The sequence below is a fragment of the Camelus bactrianus genome, chromosome 6 (assembly GCF_048773025.1).
Source record: "Camelus bactrianus isolate YW-2024 breed Bactrian camel chromosome 6, ASM4877302v1, whole genome shotgun sequence".
Lineage (NCBI taxonomy): Eukaryota > Metazoa > Chordata > Mammalia > Artiodactyla > Camelidae > Camelus > Camelus bactrianus.
This window is the reverse complement of record NC_133544.1, coordinates 73,040,415-73,058,414: the sequence shown is the minus strand read 5'-3', so window position 1 is coordinate 73,058,414 and position 18,000 is coordinate 73,040,415. Positions and strand designations below refer to the sequence as shown.

General features: G+C 34.0%; 1 protein-coding gene across 26 annotated transcripts in view; it reads right to left on the bottom strand.

Moving 5' to 3' along the window:
- Positions 1-18,000, bottom strand: part of MGA (MAX dimerization protein MGA) — a 142,701-nt gene that overhangs the window by 52,324 nt on the left and 72,377 nt on the right. For all 26 annotated transcript variants that reach the window (XM_045524300.2, XM_045524301.2, XM_074365932.1 and 23 more), the window contains exons 3-5: positions 2,977-3,925; positions 2,074-2,152; positions 1,862-1,957 (exon numbers count right to left, since the gene is read on the bottom strand). In XM_045524300.2, the coding sequence (XP_045380256.2) occupies positions 1,862-1,957; positions 2,074-2,152; positions 2,977-3,925 (1,124 nt within the window). The remainder of the gene's footprint in view (positions 1-1,861; positions 1,958-2,073; positions 2,153-2,976; positions 3,926-18,000) is intronic.

The following is an 18,000-nucleotide window of genomic DNA, read 5'->3' as shown; positions in this document are numbered from 1 at the left end:
AGAAGCAAAGGCTGGTTGGCTGGGGAGACGTGTGCCAAAATAAAATAGAGGAAAAATCCAAAATAAAACTTTACCTCATTAGGTAAGTGCTATACCGCTTACAGATTTAACCATTTTAAAAAATAAAACTACACAGGAAAACAGTTGAATTAATTTTAACAATGTGAGGACTACGTAAAAACTTAAACATGACAACACCAAATGCATAACCTGTATCACAAGTGAAAACTGACGATTCACACACTTTTTTGCCCAAAAAACTATCAGCTACCACCACTTAAAATTGAAAGACACTACATAAAAATACTGACTTCAGAAAAAGAGCAATGGGAATTTCTGAAAACAGTAGCCTACATTTCCATATGACAACAATTCACTGATGTGGCTGCCCCTCACTCCAGCTCACGAGAGTCCAACCCCACCCACAAATTCAGGCTAATTTCTCTTTACTTATGTTACTTGCTTAGTTTCCATAAGCATTTGACTTTGAACACCCATTACACAAAGGGAAAAAATTACAGATTTGACTAAAACGTCTTAAGAGAAGGAAAAAACTCACACCTTAGCCAAACAAGAAAAAATAGGCAAACAAACCAGAGCAAAAAGACCAGCAGGGAGTACTGAATATATGTTTAACTCTAAAACTAAGACTAAAACAAATGTGGGATTAGGTTGAAAGAACACAATATAAAAATAATATTTATACATTATCAGAGTAACTAACCCAAAAAAAAAAAAAAAAAAGAGGAGGTAGGGGAGAAAGTTAACTGATAGGGGAAAGAGAATATTATTTAAATAAAATAGCAGAAGTGAAAGCTAATAAATGATAGCAGACGATATTACCAGCAAGATTACTAGGATGTGACTGTGATTTTACATTGCAATCCATACTATCCAGTCCTCATCACTGGATTGAGATTTGCATACTTTAAGATCACACTGCCACACAGTCTCACATTAAAGCAAAAGTTCTAGTTATTACCATTAATTTAGACACTGAACGATCATTTTATAAGTCAACCTTTTGTTTGTTGGCAAATAATGCTTCCACTCTCATATAAATGATCTACTAGATAATATAAATCAGCTAGACAGTCTTGTGAAAAGAAAACTGACTAAGTCAAAAACTCAACAAACTACTCCAAGAAGTACGCCTAAAATAAAAAATATAAGGAAATTAACTACTAGGGCATGGCTTACAGTCTTTCATTTACAGTACAAACAGGGAAATCAGTAGTTAATTATGATGACAATAAGTAGAGTAAATTTTGTTATTTTTTTAAAAAGGATTAAAGCCACATAATCAAGGCCAAGATAAACTATTGTAACAAAATAGATAATAACGAAAATTTTAAATTAAGTCTCAAGCAATATATGGAATATGTTTACAGCCACACAATGAGAAAAAAGTGTTCTATTTACATAGCTAAATACATTACTAAGTATAGAAGAATAAGGACCTTCCCCTCCCAAAACAAAACAAAACAAAAAACCCACAGAAACAAATCAACCAGAATTTAGAAGAAATAAAACTGGGTTATAAGAAAGAAAAGAGAAAACACCACTTTCTTATGATGATACATTTTTAATGCATAATATATTATGCTTCACAAAGATAAAACAGTATCTTCAGAGTTGGAACAGTTTCTCTTAGGGTAAAAGACCTAGATATGTTTTTAAGTTAAAGGAAACAACCATACAGAGAAGAGAAAAATGCAAGCTGAAGGAAATGAAATCAAGGATGGGGGAAAGGAGGAAAAATAGAAAAAAGGAGGGAAGGAGCAAAAGGAGTGGGGGGTGGGGGAGGAAAGAAGAGAACACAATTAAAACTTGGCTTGTGTATTTTTTAAGAGAGTATTACCTTCTTGAAGACCAGGATGTATCACCTGCTTGTGCCGCAAGGCCTTCAAATCCTCTATCAATTCCTTTTCTAACTGGGAAATTCTTGCTCTGCAACCTGCTCAAAAAACAATGATAAAATAAGCTACTATATACTACAGAAGAATACACATTGCATCTTTCCCTTCTAGAGCCAAACACTCCAATATATCTTTTTATACTATTATATAATACCTGGGTCATTTGTGGTTGATGCCTGAAGACTAGAGGGTTCTTCTGTTGTTCCATCAACTGCATGAATGTCTAGAGCTTCCTATATTGAAAAAAAAGAAACAAAAAGTAGTTCACATCACTTCTAAAGGTTTAAAAGTAAACCAGGAGCATCTTTTTCATTCTGATAATTTTCACTATTTTCTAAATGTTATACATTAGCATCACTTTAATAACGGGGAGGGCGCAAAAAACTTTAATATATTCAGCTAACTGACTTAAAACTATATGTATGCCTATTTATCCCAATTTGTATACTGATTTCTTAGAGCCTTTGTAAAGATAGCTTACTCAGCAATTAACAAGGAGGAAAGAAAAGACCAGGGAGAGAGAATTCAACCTCTATGCAGCCAATTTACAAAGACTAGGCTTCTATAAAAATCTAAAAGAAAAATAATCTAGTTGAAGAGTTGGAGTAAAATAAAGCAACTATCACTGTGACAGCAGAATTAATAAAACTATTGATATTTGGTTCTGCACTGGTATTCTGCTACTGCTGATGAAAATCAGGGGATAGAGTATCCCAAAAGAGTTAGTAAACTTTTCATTTATTTACACAATTTCAAAGTCCATAATATAATAATGAAAATTCCAGTAAAAGCCAAAGATATTTAAAAATCCAGCTAAACACAGTGCAAAAATCATAGTCTGAGATCAAAGCAGACATAATTTTTAAAGTCCATTCAAACAAAACACCTTAACGATGCCTGTTAACCCAACATTTTGGAGATAGTCCCCTCCCTACGCACACAACCTCACATTATGGACGCATTCATAACAACTACATTTTAAGTTAGTTATCAGCCAGTATACAATTCAAGGATAACTATTTGGCCTCAAAAAGAATACTGAAAATGACAATCTTACCTTAGACTCAAAGGAAACAAAGAGAACACCATCTACATCTTCCAGATCAGGTTTCACATCCGGAAAGGTACTCCCAGGGCCCAAAGGAGTGTTCTTTGTAGAAGTTAAAGACTTTCCTGTGTTTTTAGGTGGTCGCCCTGCCTTAGAGAGTCTCAATTTCCGTGGCCTTCCTCTTTTTCCAGGGACGTTTGGGGGGGCATTCTGACTAGCATTTACAGCCTTAGAGGCCGTTGAAATCTTAAGCATAGTTGTTCTCTTTCTGCCCAAGTCCTCTTTTCCTAAAAATGAATCCCCAGCTGAACTCTTTGAATCATCAAGTATTTTTTCTGTATTAATGCTGTCAGATATATCAGGATATTTCCATTGAGGCTCATTAAGTGAGGGATAGTTTTGTACCACTCTGAAATCTGGTGAATGTCTTCTAAGACCATTTCCTGATTCCTTGCCTAAGCAAAAGCCAGTCTCATTAGAATTTTCAATGTACGTAGGCAAGTAGTCTAATTCTGTCAACACAGAAGATTTATCCTTCCGAGCTGTGGAAAGCATGTTATCAGGGAGCTCAGAAATCTTCACTGTGCTTTTGGTGACAGCACAGGGCTCCAGATAGACTACTGGCATCTTTCCAGCATCTAATTTGAACATTTTAGCTTTAGCAACACCTGATGGGCTACTTGGTAGCCATTTAGAAGACAGATGGTCAGCTTCTAGGTTATCAAATTTATTGTGCCTCTTGAGCTGTTTCTCTAGTATAGGATCATCATCACTGTTTGAATATACATCTGTTTCCTCATCTGTCTCTTCCTGTTTCACAGTGACCCCTTCTGGGCATTCACCAAGTTCATATTCATAATCATCCAGAGGCTCTTCTTTAATGACAACATTGAAGTTTCCATTCGGGTTTAATGGTGATGTTACATGGGAGCCATCTTCAAAACTGTTGGCAACAAGACTAGAGAGACAGGGGAGGGGTTGTTAAAAAGGAAAGAACTATCCACAAACAAGATTCAGGAGGGGGAAAAAAAGATTGTTGGAAACCAAGTAAAAACATCACATTTCAAGAACCATTCATCAAAACAAAAACACTATAGCATAACAAGGTTCTCAACAACTGTCTATCAACATCACACTTTAACATATTCTCTCAAATTCTCATGAAAAATATATAAAATAAAGAGTGAAGTTTTAACAAGTAGCTCCCATCACTAAATAAAAAAGCAAGATCTATCATAACACTTATTCTCCTAATGGTATTCTTCAAATGAGCCAACTCAATTTTGAAAGTAAACTGGCACTGACCTGAAATCAAACTCTAGAAATCTACACAAATTGACACCTGCCAACAAAAGCAAACTAATGTCCATTACAATTAAAAACTGCAATAAACATCAGGAAGAGCCTTTCAACTGCTCAGGGATTTTTTTTTGAGATAAAATTCACATAACATAAAACATAACACTTTAACCATTTTAAAATGTACAATCCAGCAGTTTTTTTCAGTGTATTCACAATACTCTTTTCAGGTGATTATTTTGACTTTAAAATTTAAAAACTCACTTTCAATGTAAAGATTCCACCATAATTCTTCCAAAGTAAAAGGGTAGGGTAGTTGAAGGCGACTACATGTCTAGATTTAATGTTTATAATTCATCAAAAAAAACAAATGATCTTTTTAGTTTCCCTTTTCTCCCAGCTGACCACTGAAAGTACATTAACTATACCAATGTATTCTGAGGACACATTAGAACTACTCACTAACCCAATTAAACTGATATTCTCTGTAAAACTTTCATTTATCTCAAATATGCACAAGCAACCATTACATCAATGTGTAGATACTTATTCCTTACAAAACTTAAGATCTTGACCTTATTCAAAAATTCAGTGGAGGACTTCCACTTTCAATTAGAATGTAGAAGATCACAAAAACCATCACTTCTGCCACAAAAGTGACAAAATACTAGAAAATTAAAAACCCTATTTTCTTTAAAGCCACTGACGACCTCTGGGTACAAATAAGTCTAAATGAACTTAAACTTAATTCCAGGATTTGCCTTCTCTATTTCTCTAAGTGACCACAGATCGCTACTGCTTTCAACCACCCTGAGTAGCATTTACACTGCCTGAAGCACAAGTGGAGAGAGGAAAAAAAGCTGCTATAAGCAAAGAATCTTTGCTGGGACACAGAGAAACCAAACTTCTAATGCCTGAGTATGTGTAGACTAGAATCCGGAGGACCCAAACAGAAAACAAGTCATTGCTCCTACCAACTATCATCTAGGGGACTTTTGCAGAATTTCCAATGATGCAGGAAACTTGGCCTGAAAACAGAGTACTTATAGTCTCACAGCACTTAGATCCCAAGGCCCTGTCATAAAGAGGAGTCCAAACAAAGCCAAGGTGAGCTCAAATTTACTGAAGTAAATCATCTAGACTGAAAGAGAAAAGGGGAAAGCAAAAAAAGTGTCAGAACCTGTGGGACAACATCAAATATGTAACATATTAGTAGCTGCACTTCTAAAAAGGCAGGAAAAAAAAGGAAAAACATTTGAAGAGAAAATGAACAAAAATATTCCAAAAAAGTGAAAGATTTTAATCCACAGATCTAAGAAGCTCAGCAAACACCAAGCATAAAGTCACATCTACCCACATGAAGATCAGGCACCTGAAAAAAGATCAGGAGAAAAGCCTTATAAGCAGGGGAGGAAAGAAGACACAACACTAGAGGAAAAACAGTAACAGGCAAACTACACATTGGAAACAATGTAAACCAGAAGACAATGGAATAACACCATTCATAAAGTATTTAAATAGCCAACCAAATGTTCTAGACCTACCAAAAGAAGCCTTCAACGCTAAAGACACTTCCAAACATCTGAAGGAATTCAGACTTCACAAAAAATACTACTTCCTAAGATCAGAAACAAGACAAGGATGTGAGCTCTCGTACTAAAGGTTCCACCAGCGTGATCAGGCAAGAAAAAGAAATAAGAGATCCAGACTGAAATGGAAGAAGTAAAATTTTCTACTCACAGATGACATGATCTTGTATACAGTCATTCCCCCAGTATTTGAGGGAGATTGGTTCCAGATCTCCCCACAAACACCAAAATCTGCCCAGTCCACAGTATTTTGTTATGTCAACCACAGAAGACTAATACAACCACATAAAAACAATTATAGAGGCACAGCTGAAAAACCACAGGCAACACAAACAGAAATTTTAAAATGCAATCCAAATGAAAACAGAGACAGATAACCAAAGAATAAGTGATTTAAACAGAAAATAACAAGATGAAATGCTTAAAGCACAGCCATATCAGTAATATTACGTGTGCATGAACAAAACAGTCCAATCAAAAGTCAACAATGGACAAAGAAAAAAGTCCCAACTGTAAGCCATTTAAAAGACCCACAATTTCAATCTAAAGACACATAGGCTAAAAGTAAAAGGAGAGGAAAAGATAAAATTATGCAAACAGAAAATCAGATGAAAGCCAGTGCAGCTTAATAACATCAGTCAAAGCAGATTTTAAAACAGGAGTACCATAAGAAATTAAAAGTGTCTTTTTAAAAATTTTATAAGCTCAATTCACCAAAAAGACATAAAAATAATCCTAAATGTGTATGTACCTTATCAAACAGCTTCAAAATATCTTAAGCAAAAATTCACAGTATTAAATAGAAAAAAATGACAAATCTACAACCATAGTGGGAGATTTTAAAACACCTTTCTCAGTAACTGATGGAACAAACCAGATGCCCCTCCCCACCAAAAAAATCAGTAAGGACAACAGAAGAATTGAACAATGCCACAAATCAAATTTACCTGATAAGACTCTATAGAACACCATCCAACAACTGTACAATACATACATGATTTTCCACTGTACTTGAAGTATTAATCAAACAAACCATATGCTAGACAGTAAAGCAAAAGCAAAGTCATGACAAATTTCTGTTTCAAAGCTTAAGTCACAGGTTCTCTGACAATAGAATCAAACTACAAATCAATAACAATTTCAACACAACATATCAGAAATCGTAGAATGTACCTAAACCAGTGCTCAGAGGAAATCTAAAATCAATTATCTTGGGGATTGATAAACTTTTCTGTAAAGGGTTAGGTAAATAAAAATATCAGGCTTTGAGATCCATAGTCTCTACTTAACGAGTTGACACTGTAGCAAAGAAGAAGCCACAAGACAATACATAAACAAGTGAGCATAGCTGTGTTTTAACATATGGACACTGAAATCTGAGTTTTACAAAATTTTTGCATGTTACAAAAAATATTACTCTTCTTTTGTCTTTTTCCACCAATCATTTAAAAACATAAAAACCATTTTGTTTGCAGGCTAGAGCGGGGAAGGATATGGCTCAAGCGGTAGAGCACATGCTTAGCATGCCCAAGGTCTTGGGTTTAATCCCCAGTACCTTCTCCAAAAACAAATAAGTGAACCTAACTACCTCCCTCCCCACAAAAAACAAAAGAAAACCTTAGTTTGCAGGCCATACCAAAAAAAAAAAAAAAAAAAAAAAAAGGCACGCAGGCTAGTATGGTCCACAGGTCTTAGTCTACCAAGCCCTGAACTGAAATAGGCAAATTAAATCAAAAGCAAGCAAAAAGGAAATAAGACAAAGGGGGGGGGGGGAATCAATGAAATAGAAAACAACAGAGAAACTGAATTTATGGCTTGAAATCTGACAATAAAGAAAACTCCATGGCTGCCCTAAAGTTTAACAAAAACATGAAAAACTACCATCTTGCACAAACTCAGAAAATACAGGAGAATGCAACACTTTACAATTTGTCTTATGAAGAAAGCAAAACCCTGAAACCAAAATATGAGAAATAATACTACACAAATATCCTTCATGAATTTAGGTGCAAATGTGAGGAATAAAATATCAGTAAATTAAATCCAGCAATATTAAAATGAATGTTGTTATGACCAAGTAGTATTTATCACAGGAATGCAAAGCTGTTATAGCATTTCCAGACCTCTCACCCCATCCCCGCTTACTTATAAAATCAATCAATGTAACTAACCATATTAACAAAAAAAAAGGGAAGAAAAACATAGGAAATCTCAATGCATACAAGAACATCATTCAATAAAATTTAATAATCATTCTTAACAATGCTTAGGAAATTAGAACTTGAAGGAAAGTTCTCAATGTGATACAGGGCATTACAAAAACCTACAGGCAACATCATAATATCCAATAAGAAATATTGAAGGATTTTTTCTAAAAATTAAGAGACACGAATGACCATTCTCAAAATTCATTTTCAACATAATCCAAACAGTGCAATAAGGCAAAAAAGAGAAAATGGTAATAAAGGTTGGAAAAGAAGAGGTTAAACTTTCTTCACAGACAACATTAATTGTGTATGTAGAAAATCCTAAACACTACAAATTAAGTGAATTCAGCAAGGTCTTCAGATGCAAGATCAAGACAGAAAAACCAACTGTATTTCTACATACTATCAGAGGCTGGAAACTTACACTACCTAATTCAAAGATTTATTACACCTTATGTCATCAAGCCTATATGTTATTGGCAAAAGAACAAATATATAGAACAAAAAACTAGTCTAAAAATAGACCCATCCATGTACATATAGTCACTTGACTTTCCAAGGCACCAGTGCATTTTAATGGGAAAAGTAAAGTCTTTTCAATATGATGCTAGAGCATGTAGATACCTGCATGGAAAATATGAGCCTTGACCTCCAACTTCATGCCATACCCAAAAACTAAGCCAAGATGGATTCGATTTGAATGTGAAAGCTAAAACATCTTCCCCGTTTGAAAAATTTCACTTAACTGGTGAAAATACCTTTTTCTTTATCTGTTGGGTTTTTTTTAACAGCTTTATTATATATGTCACATATCCTAAAACCCACCCATTTTAGGTGACAACTCAATGATTTTTATTAAATTTATAGTTTTGTCAACACCACAATCCACTCTTACTTAACCTGTTTTTAAAGGTTAAACAAAACAAGCCCCCTCTTTTCCCTTTTCTTATTATCTAAGCTTTTATGTCTATTTATGTGTAATTCCCTATCAAGTAATTTATAATTCACACTTAATGATAGTTCTTTCATAATCTTCATATTTCAAGACATGAACTTCCAAAATAATCTCTATCTTCTTTTCACTTAACCATATGACTTGAATTATGTTTGCAGTAGCTGAGAACCTCATGAAGCTAAATCTTGGCTGCTACTGCAATTAACTGCTTTCACATTTCCTGAGAAATTAAACTTGCTAACTTAGAAACATTCTCAGAAAGGATTTCTCTTTCTCTTCCAATAAAAACTTTATGCATAAAGCATGATTTTTTTTTTCTTGGCAGGAAGATTTTGTAAGCACCCTGAAGTTTCATACTTTTGGGAAGTATCTACACAAAAAAACTAGTTGAAATATTATCTAATCAAGAATATGAGTAAAACCTCTGACTTGTAAACATGAATTAACTTAAAGGATTACTTTTTTGTTGGCATACACAATCAATGCAATAAATAAATGACATATAGCAGCCACTTCTGAAACACACTAAAAAGCTTTAAGTGCTGTGGATAAGCCAAACTCATTCAGTCAACATTTACTTAGCTCCTACAATGTGCCAGACACATTTTGTTGGGCACAGGGATTACCAATATAAATAAAGCCAGTCCCTGCATTCAAGGAAGTTAGAGACCAATGCAGGAGAAAGACAAGTAGACAATATAATGTTATTTAATTTAATAGGTACTAAGGTAAAGATATGTACAGGTACTAAGGGTGCATATTAGAAAAGGCCATAACATAATGTCTTCCATGAAGTTGGTGATTAGAGTAAAAGAAAAAAGAAATCCACTGGAAAAGGGAATGTAGAGTAGAAAAGAAAAGAAAAGAGCTCTTGGAAACTGAAATCTGATAGCTGTAATAAAAACATTAGTAAGTTAGAAGCACGATCAAGGAAATCTCACATAACGTAGAGCAAAAAAAGACAATGAAAGAAAATAAAAGATGATTATATAAGATAATCAATTCAGTAGATGGAACATCCAACTATCAAGACTTGTATTTTTAAAAACAGAAAAATGAAAGTGAAAAAATTATCAAAGAAATAATACTTAAATGCTTCTAGGACCAAGCAACTTCAATTTCTTGTTTTGAAAAACTGTTTTCTCACAATGCTGAGAAGAACCATGCCAAAGCTCAGCACCAAAATTTCATGAGAGACCAACAAAAGATCTTTAGAGCCTTCAAACTACCAGGAATCAAACTTCTGAACAGCAAACTGGAATACAACAACACATTTTCAGCACAGAATTCTATACTCCACAAAAATCTTATCAAGTAAGAGGATACATAATAAAGCTATTTTTTCAATATGCAAGAAGAAAATCATGGGTTGAGAGGGGTGAAGAAGAGGACTACCATCTTTCTCAGAAGTAGTTTTACTTAAACATTTTAAAATTCGATGCCTCATACATCCTTTCTGAGGAAACTACTGAAAATACACTTGAAAAATGTAAATTAAAACCAAAATGCTCTCACTTTCATCACTTCTATTTAACATAGTCCTGAAAGCTGTAACTAAAGCAATTAGGTAAGAAAAAATGGTATCAATTAAAACTGGAAAGGAAGAAGTAAAACTATCATTATTAGTAAATGACATCTTATATGTAGAAAGCTCTAAGTACACACACACACACACACACACACACACTCAGAGCCAGTTAGTAAATTAAGCAAGGCTGCAGGATACAAAATCAAAATCAAAAATCAGCTATATTTCCATACACTGAGAAATACGCAGTATGACATAGCAGTTTCCTTTTCAAAAACACAATTAGGATGAAACTAAGAGCTGCTTCTTTGAAAAGATACACAACACTGACAAGTCTTTAGCCAGATTCATCAAGAAAAAAACAGAGGACCCAAATAAAATCAGAAATAAAAAAGAAGTAGCAACCAATACCACAGAAATACAAAGGATCATAAAGAAATTACTATGAACGATTGTATGCCAATAAAATGGACAACCTAGAAGAACTGAATAAATTCCTAGAAATAATCACCTAGTGTAATTGCCCAAGACTGAATCAGGAAGAAATACAAAATATAAACAGACCAATTAACAATAATAAAATTCAATCAGTAATTTAAAAGACTCCCAAGAAACAAAAGCGCAGGAAGAGACAGCTTCATGGGTGAACTCTACCAAGCTTCTAAAGAATTCACACCTGTACTTCTCAAAATACTCCAAAGTGTCAGAAAAAAGAATGTTTCTGAAGTTCTACAAGGCCAGCATCACCCTGATAACAAAATCAGACAAAGACATCACCATAAAAGAAAGAAAAAAGAAAAAAATGTATAGACGAGTATCTATAACAGAAATGCTGCAAAAATCCTCAACAAAATATCAGCAAACCAAATTCAACAATAGTTGTACGGATCACAAACCATGATCAACTGGGATTTATCCCAGGGATTCAAAGATGAGTTAATTTAATGCAAATCAGTCAATGTGATATACACATTAACAAATCGAATAATAATAATATCATTTCAATAGATGCAGAAAAAGCTTTTGATAAAATCCAACATTTACTTATGATAAAAACTATCAACAAAGTGTGTATAGAAAGAACATACTTCAACATAATAAAGGCCATATGACAAACATAGTGCCACACTCACTGGTGAACAGCTGAAAGTAATCCCTCTAAGATCAGGAACAAGACAAGATGCCTACTCTACCCACTTTTATACAACATAATATTGGAAGTCCTAGCCACAGCAATCAGACAAGAAAAGGAAATAAAAGGAATCTAAATTGTAAGGAAGAAGTAAAACCTACTGTTTGCAGGTGACATAATACTATATATAGAAAATCCTAAAGATGCCACTAAAAAATTAATAGAAAAAATAAATGATTCAGTAAAGGTACAGGATACAAAATTAAAATACAGAAATCTGTTGTGTTTCTATACAGTAACAACAAACTATCAGAAAGGGAAACTAACAAAATCAATCCCATTTACAATTGCATCCAAAATAATTAAGGTACCTAGGAATAAATCTAACTAAGAAGGTAAAAGATCTGTACTGGGAAAACTATAAGACAGTGATGAAAAGAACTCAAGAAGACAACAACATATGAAAAGATACACTGTGCTCATTGATTAGAAGAAATATTATTATTAAAATGACTATACTACTCAAGGCAATCTACAGATTCAATGCAATCCCTCTGAAAATACCAATGGCATTTTTCACAGAACTAGAACAAATAACTATAAATCTGTATGGAAACCCAGAAGACCCTGAATAGTCAAAACAATCTTGAGAAAGAAGAACAAAACTGGAGGTATCATGATCACTGATTTCAAACTATACTATAAAACTAAAGTCATCAAAACAGTATGGTACTTGCACAAAAGCAGACACATATCAATGGACCAGAACAGAGCGCCTAGAAATGAACCCACATTTATACTGGCAATTAATCTACAATAGAGGAAGCAAGAATAAACAATGGGGAAAAGACAGCTTCTTCAACAAATGGTGTTGGGAAAATAGGACAACTACACTCATAAGAATCAAACAGGACTACTCTCTTACACAATATACAAAAATAAACTCAGAATGGATTAAAGACTTAAAGGTAAGACCTGAAATCATAAAACTCCTAAAAGAAAACATAAGCAGTATGCTCTCTAACATCACTTTTAGCAATATTTTTTTGGATATGTCTCCTCAGGCAAGGGGAAAAAAAAATCAAAAATAGACAAATGGGATCACATCAAACTAAAAAGCTTCTGCACAGTAAAGGAAACATCAACAAAATGAAAAGGCCACCTACTGAATGACAGAAGATATTTGCAAACAATTATCTGATAAAGTGTTGATGTCCAAAATATACACAGAATTCATATAGCTCAACATCAAAAACAAACAAAAAACCAAGCAACCCAATTAAGAAATGGGCAGAGGACCTAAATACATATTTTTCCAAAGAAGACACAAATGGGCAACAGGCATATGAAAAGGTGCTCAACATCACTCATCATCAGGGAAATGCAAATCAAAACACAAGCTATCACCTCACACCTAACAGAATAACTACTACTGAAAAAACAATAGATAACAAGTATTGGTGAGAATGTGAAGAAAAGGAAACCCTCACGCACTGTTGGTGGGAGTAAGTTGGTGCAGCCACTATGGAAAACCATATGGAGGAGTCTCACAAAATTAAAGATAGAAATTCCATAGCAATTGCCAAACAATTCCACTTGTGGGTATTTTCCCAAAGAAAACAAAAACACTAAATCAAAAAGACATAGTACCCCTACATTCATAGCAGCATTATTCACAAAAGCCAAGATGTGGAAGCAACCTAAGTGTCTACTGATAGAGGAATGGAGGAATGGATAAAGATGTGAAATAGACAGACAGATAATGGAATATTAGTCACAAAAAAGAATAAATTTCTTGCCATTTGCAACAACATGGATGGACCTAGAAGATATTATGCTAAGTGAAATAAGTCAGACACAAAAAGACAAATATTGTATGATTTCACTTTTATGTGAAATCTAAAAAAACAAATGAACATGTGTAACAAAACACAATCATAGATATAGAAAACAGATGGTTACCAGAGGAGAGGGTGGGGGAATGAATGAAATAGGTGAGGGAAATCAAGAGGTACAAACTTCAAGTTACAAAATAAGTAAGTCACAAGGATGAAACAGCATAGAAAACATAACCAATAAGAAGTTTATATCTTTGCATGGTGACAGATGGTAACTAGACTTATCATGGTGACCATTTGGTAATGTATAGAAATATCAACTCACTCTGTTGCACACCAGAACTAACATAGAGTTGTAGGTCAATTATTCTCCAAAACAAACTCAGAAAAAGAGATCAGATTTGTGGTTACCAGAGGCAGGGAAGAGAGAAATTGAATGAAGGTGGTGAAAAGGTACAAACTTCCAGTTATAAGATAAATAAATACTAAGTTTGTAACGTACAACACAATTAACACTGTTGTATGTTACATATTAAAGTTACTAAGGGAGTTAAATCCTAAGTGTTCTCATCACAAGGAAAAATTTTTTTCTTTTATTTTGCATCTACATAAGATGATGGATATTCATTAAACTTGTGATAACCATTCCATGATGTATGTAAGTCAAATCATTATGATGTACACCTTTAACTTATATACAGTGCTACATGTCAATTATATCTCAGTAACATTGGAAGTAAACACATACACAGAAAGAAAGAGAGGGAGGGAGGGAGGAAGAGAGACAGAGAGAGGGAGGGAGGGAGGGAGGGAATTCCTGGCACAGACCTGCTTTCAACAGACGTTAAAAATTGCTATTATTGTGATATAACCATGCTATAACAGTTATTTGATGTAGCTTGGAATGAGCAAAATTATGTTAACGTAACATGAATTCAAATTAAAGTAATGGATTTGTTTAGATGCCTTAAATAAACATGAGTAATTGTCATTTGGGAAAAAATAAAGGAAATTAAGAAAATTATCCAATTTGCAATAGCATCAACAAGAATAAATTACATGGGACTAGATTCAGCCAAGGAGGTAAGAGACTTATACTGCAAACTCTACAGTACTCATAAAAGGAACTAAAGATCTAAATAAATGGAAAGATACACTATGTTTATGGATTGTTTTTAAGATACAATATTGTTAAGGTAACAACACTGTAACAGAAAAGAACAAATTTGACTCCGTATTAGATCTGTTCCTTTGGCTTTTACCCCTGTGCTCTGTCTCCTAGACTGGTTCTGCACCTTTTGCAAAAGAATGTTGCCTGTAGTCTGAAATATAAGAATAGGATAGCCTATTCTCAAGGCTCTGGCCTTACAGGGTATTAACACTTCCGCATTCACATAAAGATTAAAAGTTGCAGAATAGAAAATAACATTTGTTTTGTTGGAGGTTTACAGGGATACCATAACCTGACCCACATGGATGGCTGTAAGAACAAAGAATTCCAAAACCAAGAAGTTTGCAACAAGCACACCCCCTCTCCCCAACTTTTTAGTATACAAGGAGCCTGAATTTTGACTTGGGGAAGATGGTTCTCCAGGACGTTAGCCTGCCATCTTCTCAGTCTGCTGGCTTTCCAAATGAAGTGTTATTCCTTGCCCCAGCACCTCATCTCCCAACGTACTGACTTGTCATGCAATAAGCAAAACAAGTTTGGACTTGGTAACAACACTAACCAAAGCAATATACAAATTCTGTGTAATCCTTATCAATATCCCAATGGCACTTTCTGCAGAAGTAGAAAAAACAAATACTAAAATTCGCACAAAATTTTAAGAGACTCAGATAGCCAAAACAATCTTGAAAAATAAGAACAAAGTTGGCAGACACAGACTTCTCGATTTCAAAATTTACTACAAACCTACAGTAATCAAAACACTGTACTATCAGCTTAAAAACAGACATACAGACCAATGGAATAGTGATCCCAGAAACAAACACACACATATATAATCAACTGATTTTTGGCCAGAGTGCCAAGACCAATGAATAGGAAAAGGACAACCTTTTTCACAAATGTTGCTGGAAAAAACTGGATATACCCATGCAAAAGAATAAAGCTAGACTTTTACCTTAAACTCAGAAACACTCAAAATGGATACAAGGCCTAAATTTAAGAACTGAAACATATATAACTCTTAAAAACCTAGGAGAAAATCTTTTTAACTTTGTAACTGGTAACAGTTTCTGAAGTAAGACACAAAAGCACAAGCCAGTGGAAGAAAAAAATTGAAAAACTGTACTTCATCAAAACTAAAATCTTTTTTGTGCAATAAAAACACTATCATCAGACTCCATGCACAGGATAGGGGAATATTTGCAAATCATTTATTTAATAATTGGTTTCACACCCAGAATACATGAAGAACTCCCACAACTCAACAACAACAACAAAAAACCCACAATTATTAAATGGGCAAAGGACTGGAATAGACATTTTTTTGAGAAGATATACAAATGGCCAATAAGCATATGAAAAGATGCACAACATCACTAATCATTAGGGAAATACAAACCCAAACCATAATGATACAATTAAGTGTTGGGTAAAGATGTGGAGAAACTGGAACCCGTGTGCACTGCTGGTGGGAAAGTAAAACAGTGGCCACTATGGAAACCAATATGGTGGCTCCTCAAAGAATTAAATGGAATTTCTACACGATCCAGAAATTCCACTTCTAGAAATACACCTAAAACGATGAAAGGAGAGTCTCAAAAGAGGTATTTGTACACCCAGGTTCATATAGCACCATAATCCACCATAGCCAGTATAGGTGGAAGCAACCCAGTGTCCATCAACAGATAAATGGATAAACAAAGTGTGGTATATACACACAATGGAATATTATTCAGTCACAAAAAGAAATGAAACACTGATACATACTACAACATGGATGTAAAACCACTTTGAAAACCTAAGTAATAACTGAAAACTTCCTAATTTGGGAAAGGAAACAGTCACTCAAGTCCAGGAAGCACAGAGTTCCAAACAGGACCAACCCAAAGAGGAACACACCAAGGCACATAGTAATCAAATAGACAAAAATTAAGGATAAGGAGAAAATATTAAAAATCAGCAAGAGAAAAAGCAATAAATAACATACAAGGGAACTCCCAGAAGGTTATCAGCTGATTTTTCAGCAGAAACTCTACAGGGGCCAGAAGGGAGTGGCACTATATATTCAAAGTAATGAAAGGGGAAAACTTATAACCAAGAATACTCTATCCAGCAAGGCCCTCATTCAGATCTGTTGGAGAAATCAAAAGCTTCACAGATAAACAAAAGCTAAAAGAATTTAGCACCACCAAACCAACTTTACAACAAATGTTAAAGGAACTTCTCTAGTCATCAAATAATAAGAGAACAAAAAGAAGAAAGAGAAAAAAAAGACCTACAAAAGACTGCTTTGGCAATTCAGGGTCTTTTATGGTTCCATATAAATTTTGGAATTCTTTGTTCTAATTCTATGAAAAATGCCTTGAGTATTTTGACAGGGGTTACGCTGGATCTGGAGATTGCTTTGGGTAGCACAGCCACTTTGATAATGTTAATTCTTCCAATCCAAGAGCACAAGGTATCTTTCCATTTCTTTGTATCATCTTCAATTTCCTTCATAAATGTTTTACAGTTTTCAGAGTACAGGTAACCTCTTTGGTTAAATTTATTTCTAGGTATTTTGTTGTTTTTGATGTAATAAAATGTTTATGCCAGTTGTAAAATTCTCATTTTTGAAGTTAAAAAAAAAAAGAAAAGAAAAAAGAAAAGTGAATGAGGGGCCGCAAATGGCAAAATACCCTTCTTTCTTACAGGTGAGTTGTATTCTGTTACATACATATGCTACATCTTCTTTATCCATTCATCTATTGATGTGCATTTAGGATGCTTCTATATTTCGGCAATTATAAATAATATTGCTATTAATAGCAGGGTATATGTATCTTTTTGAATTAACTCTTATTTTTGGATGGCTTTATTCCTTTGATAACTACGTAAGTTTAAAAAGCTAAAGCTCTAAACATTCTTAGAAACAATAAACAGTACATATATGTAAATTTTAAAAAAGAGTAGTATATTGTGTATATGTATTTACATGCAATATATTGTATATGTGCAGTCAAACTGTAACAATTCTACCTAATAAACTGAAAAAATGAAAAAGAAATAAATAGAAAAAAGTATTAAAAAGATAAATTTGTTGGTATTATGCAGGAGAGAATGTAAGGAAAATACCAGCAGATAATTTAGGAGTAATGATTGTAAGAAGTAATAAGAAGGGTGTAAATCTCATATGCCACAGAAGTGGAACCAGTAAGATTAGATAGCAGAGTAGAATAAGAATAAAAGCAAAAAAACAAGAAGGTGCCAAGGTAGCAGAGTAGAGACTCACAGCTCACCCTCTTTGACTAATAAACACCAAGAATTACATCTAC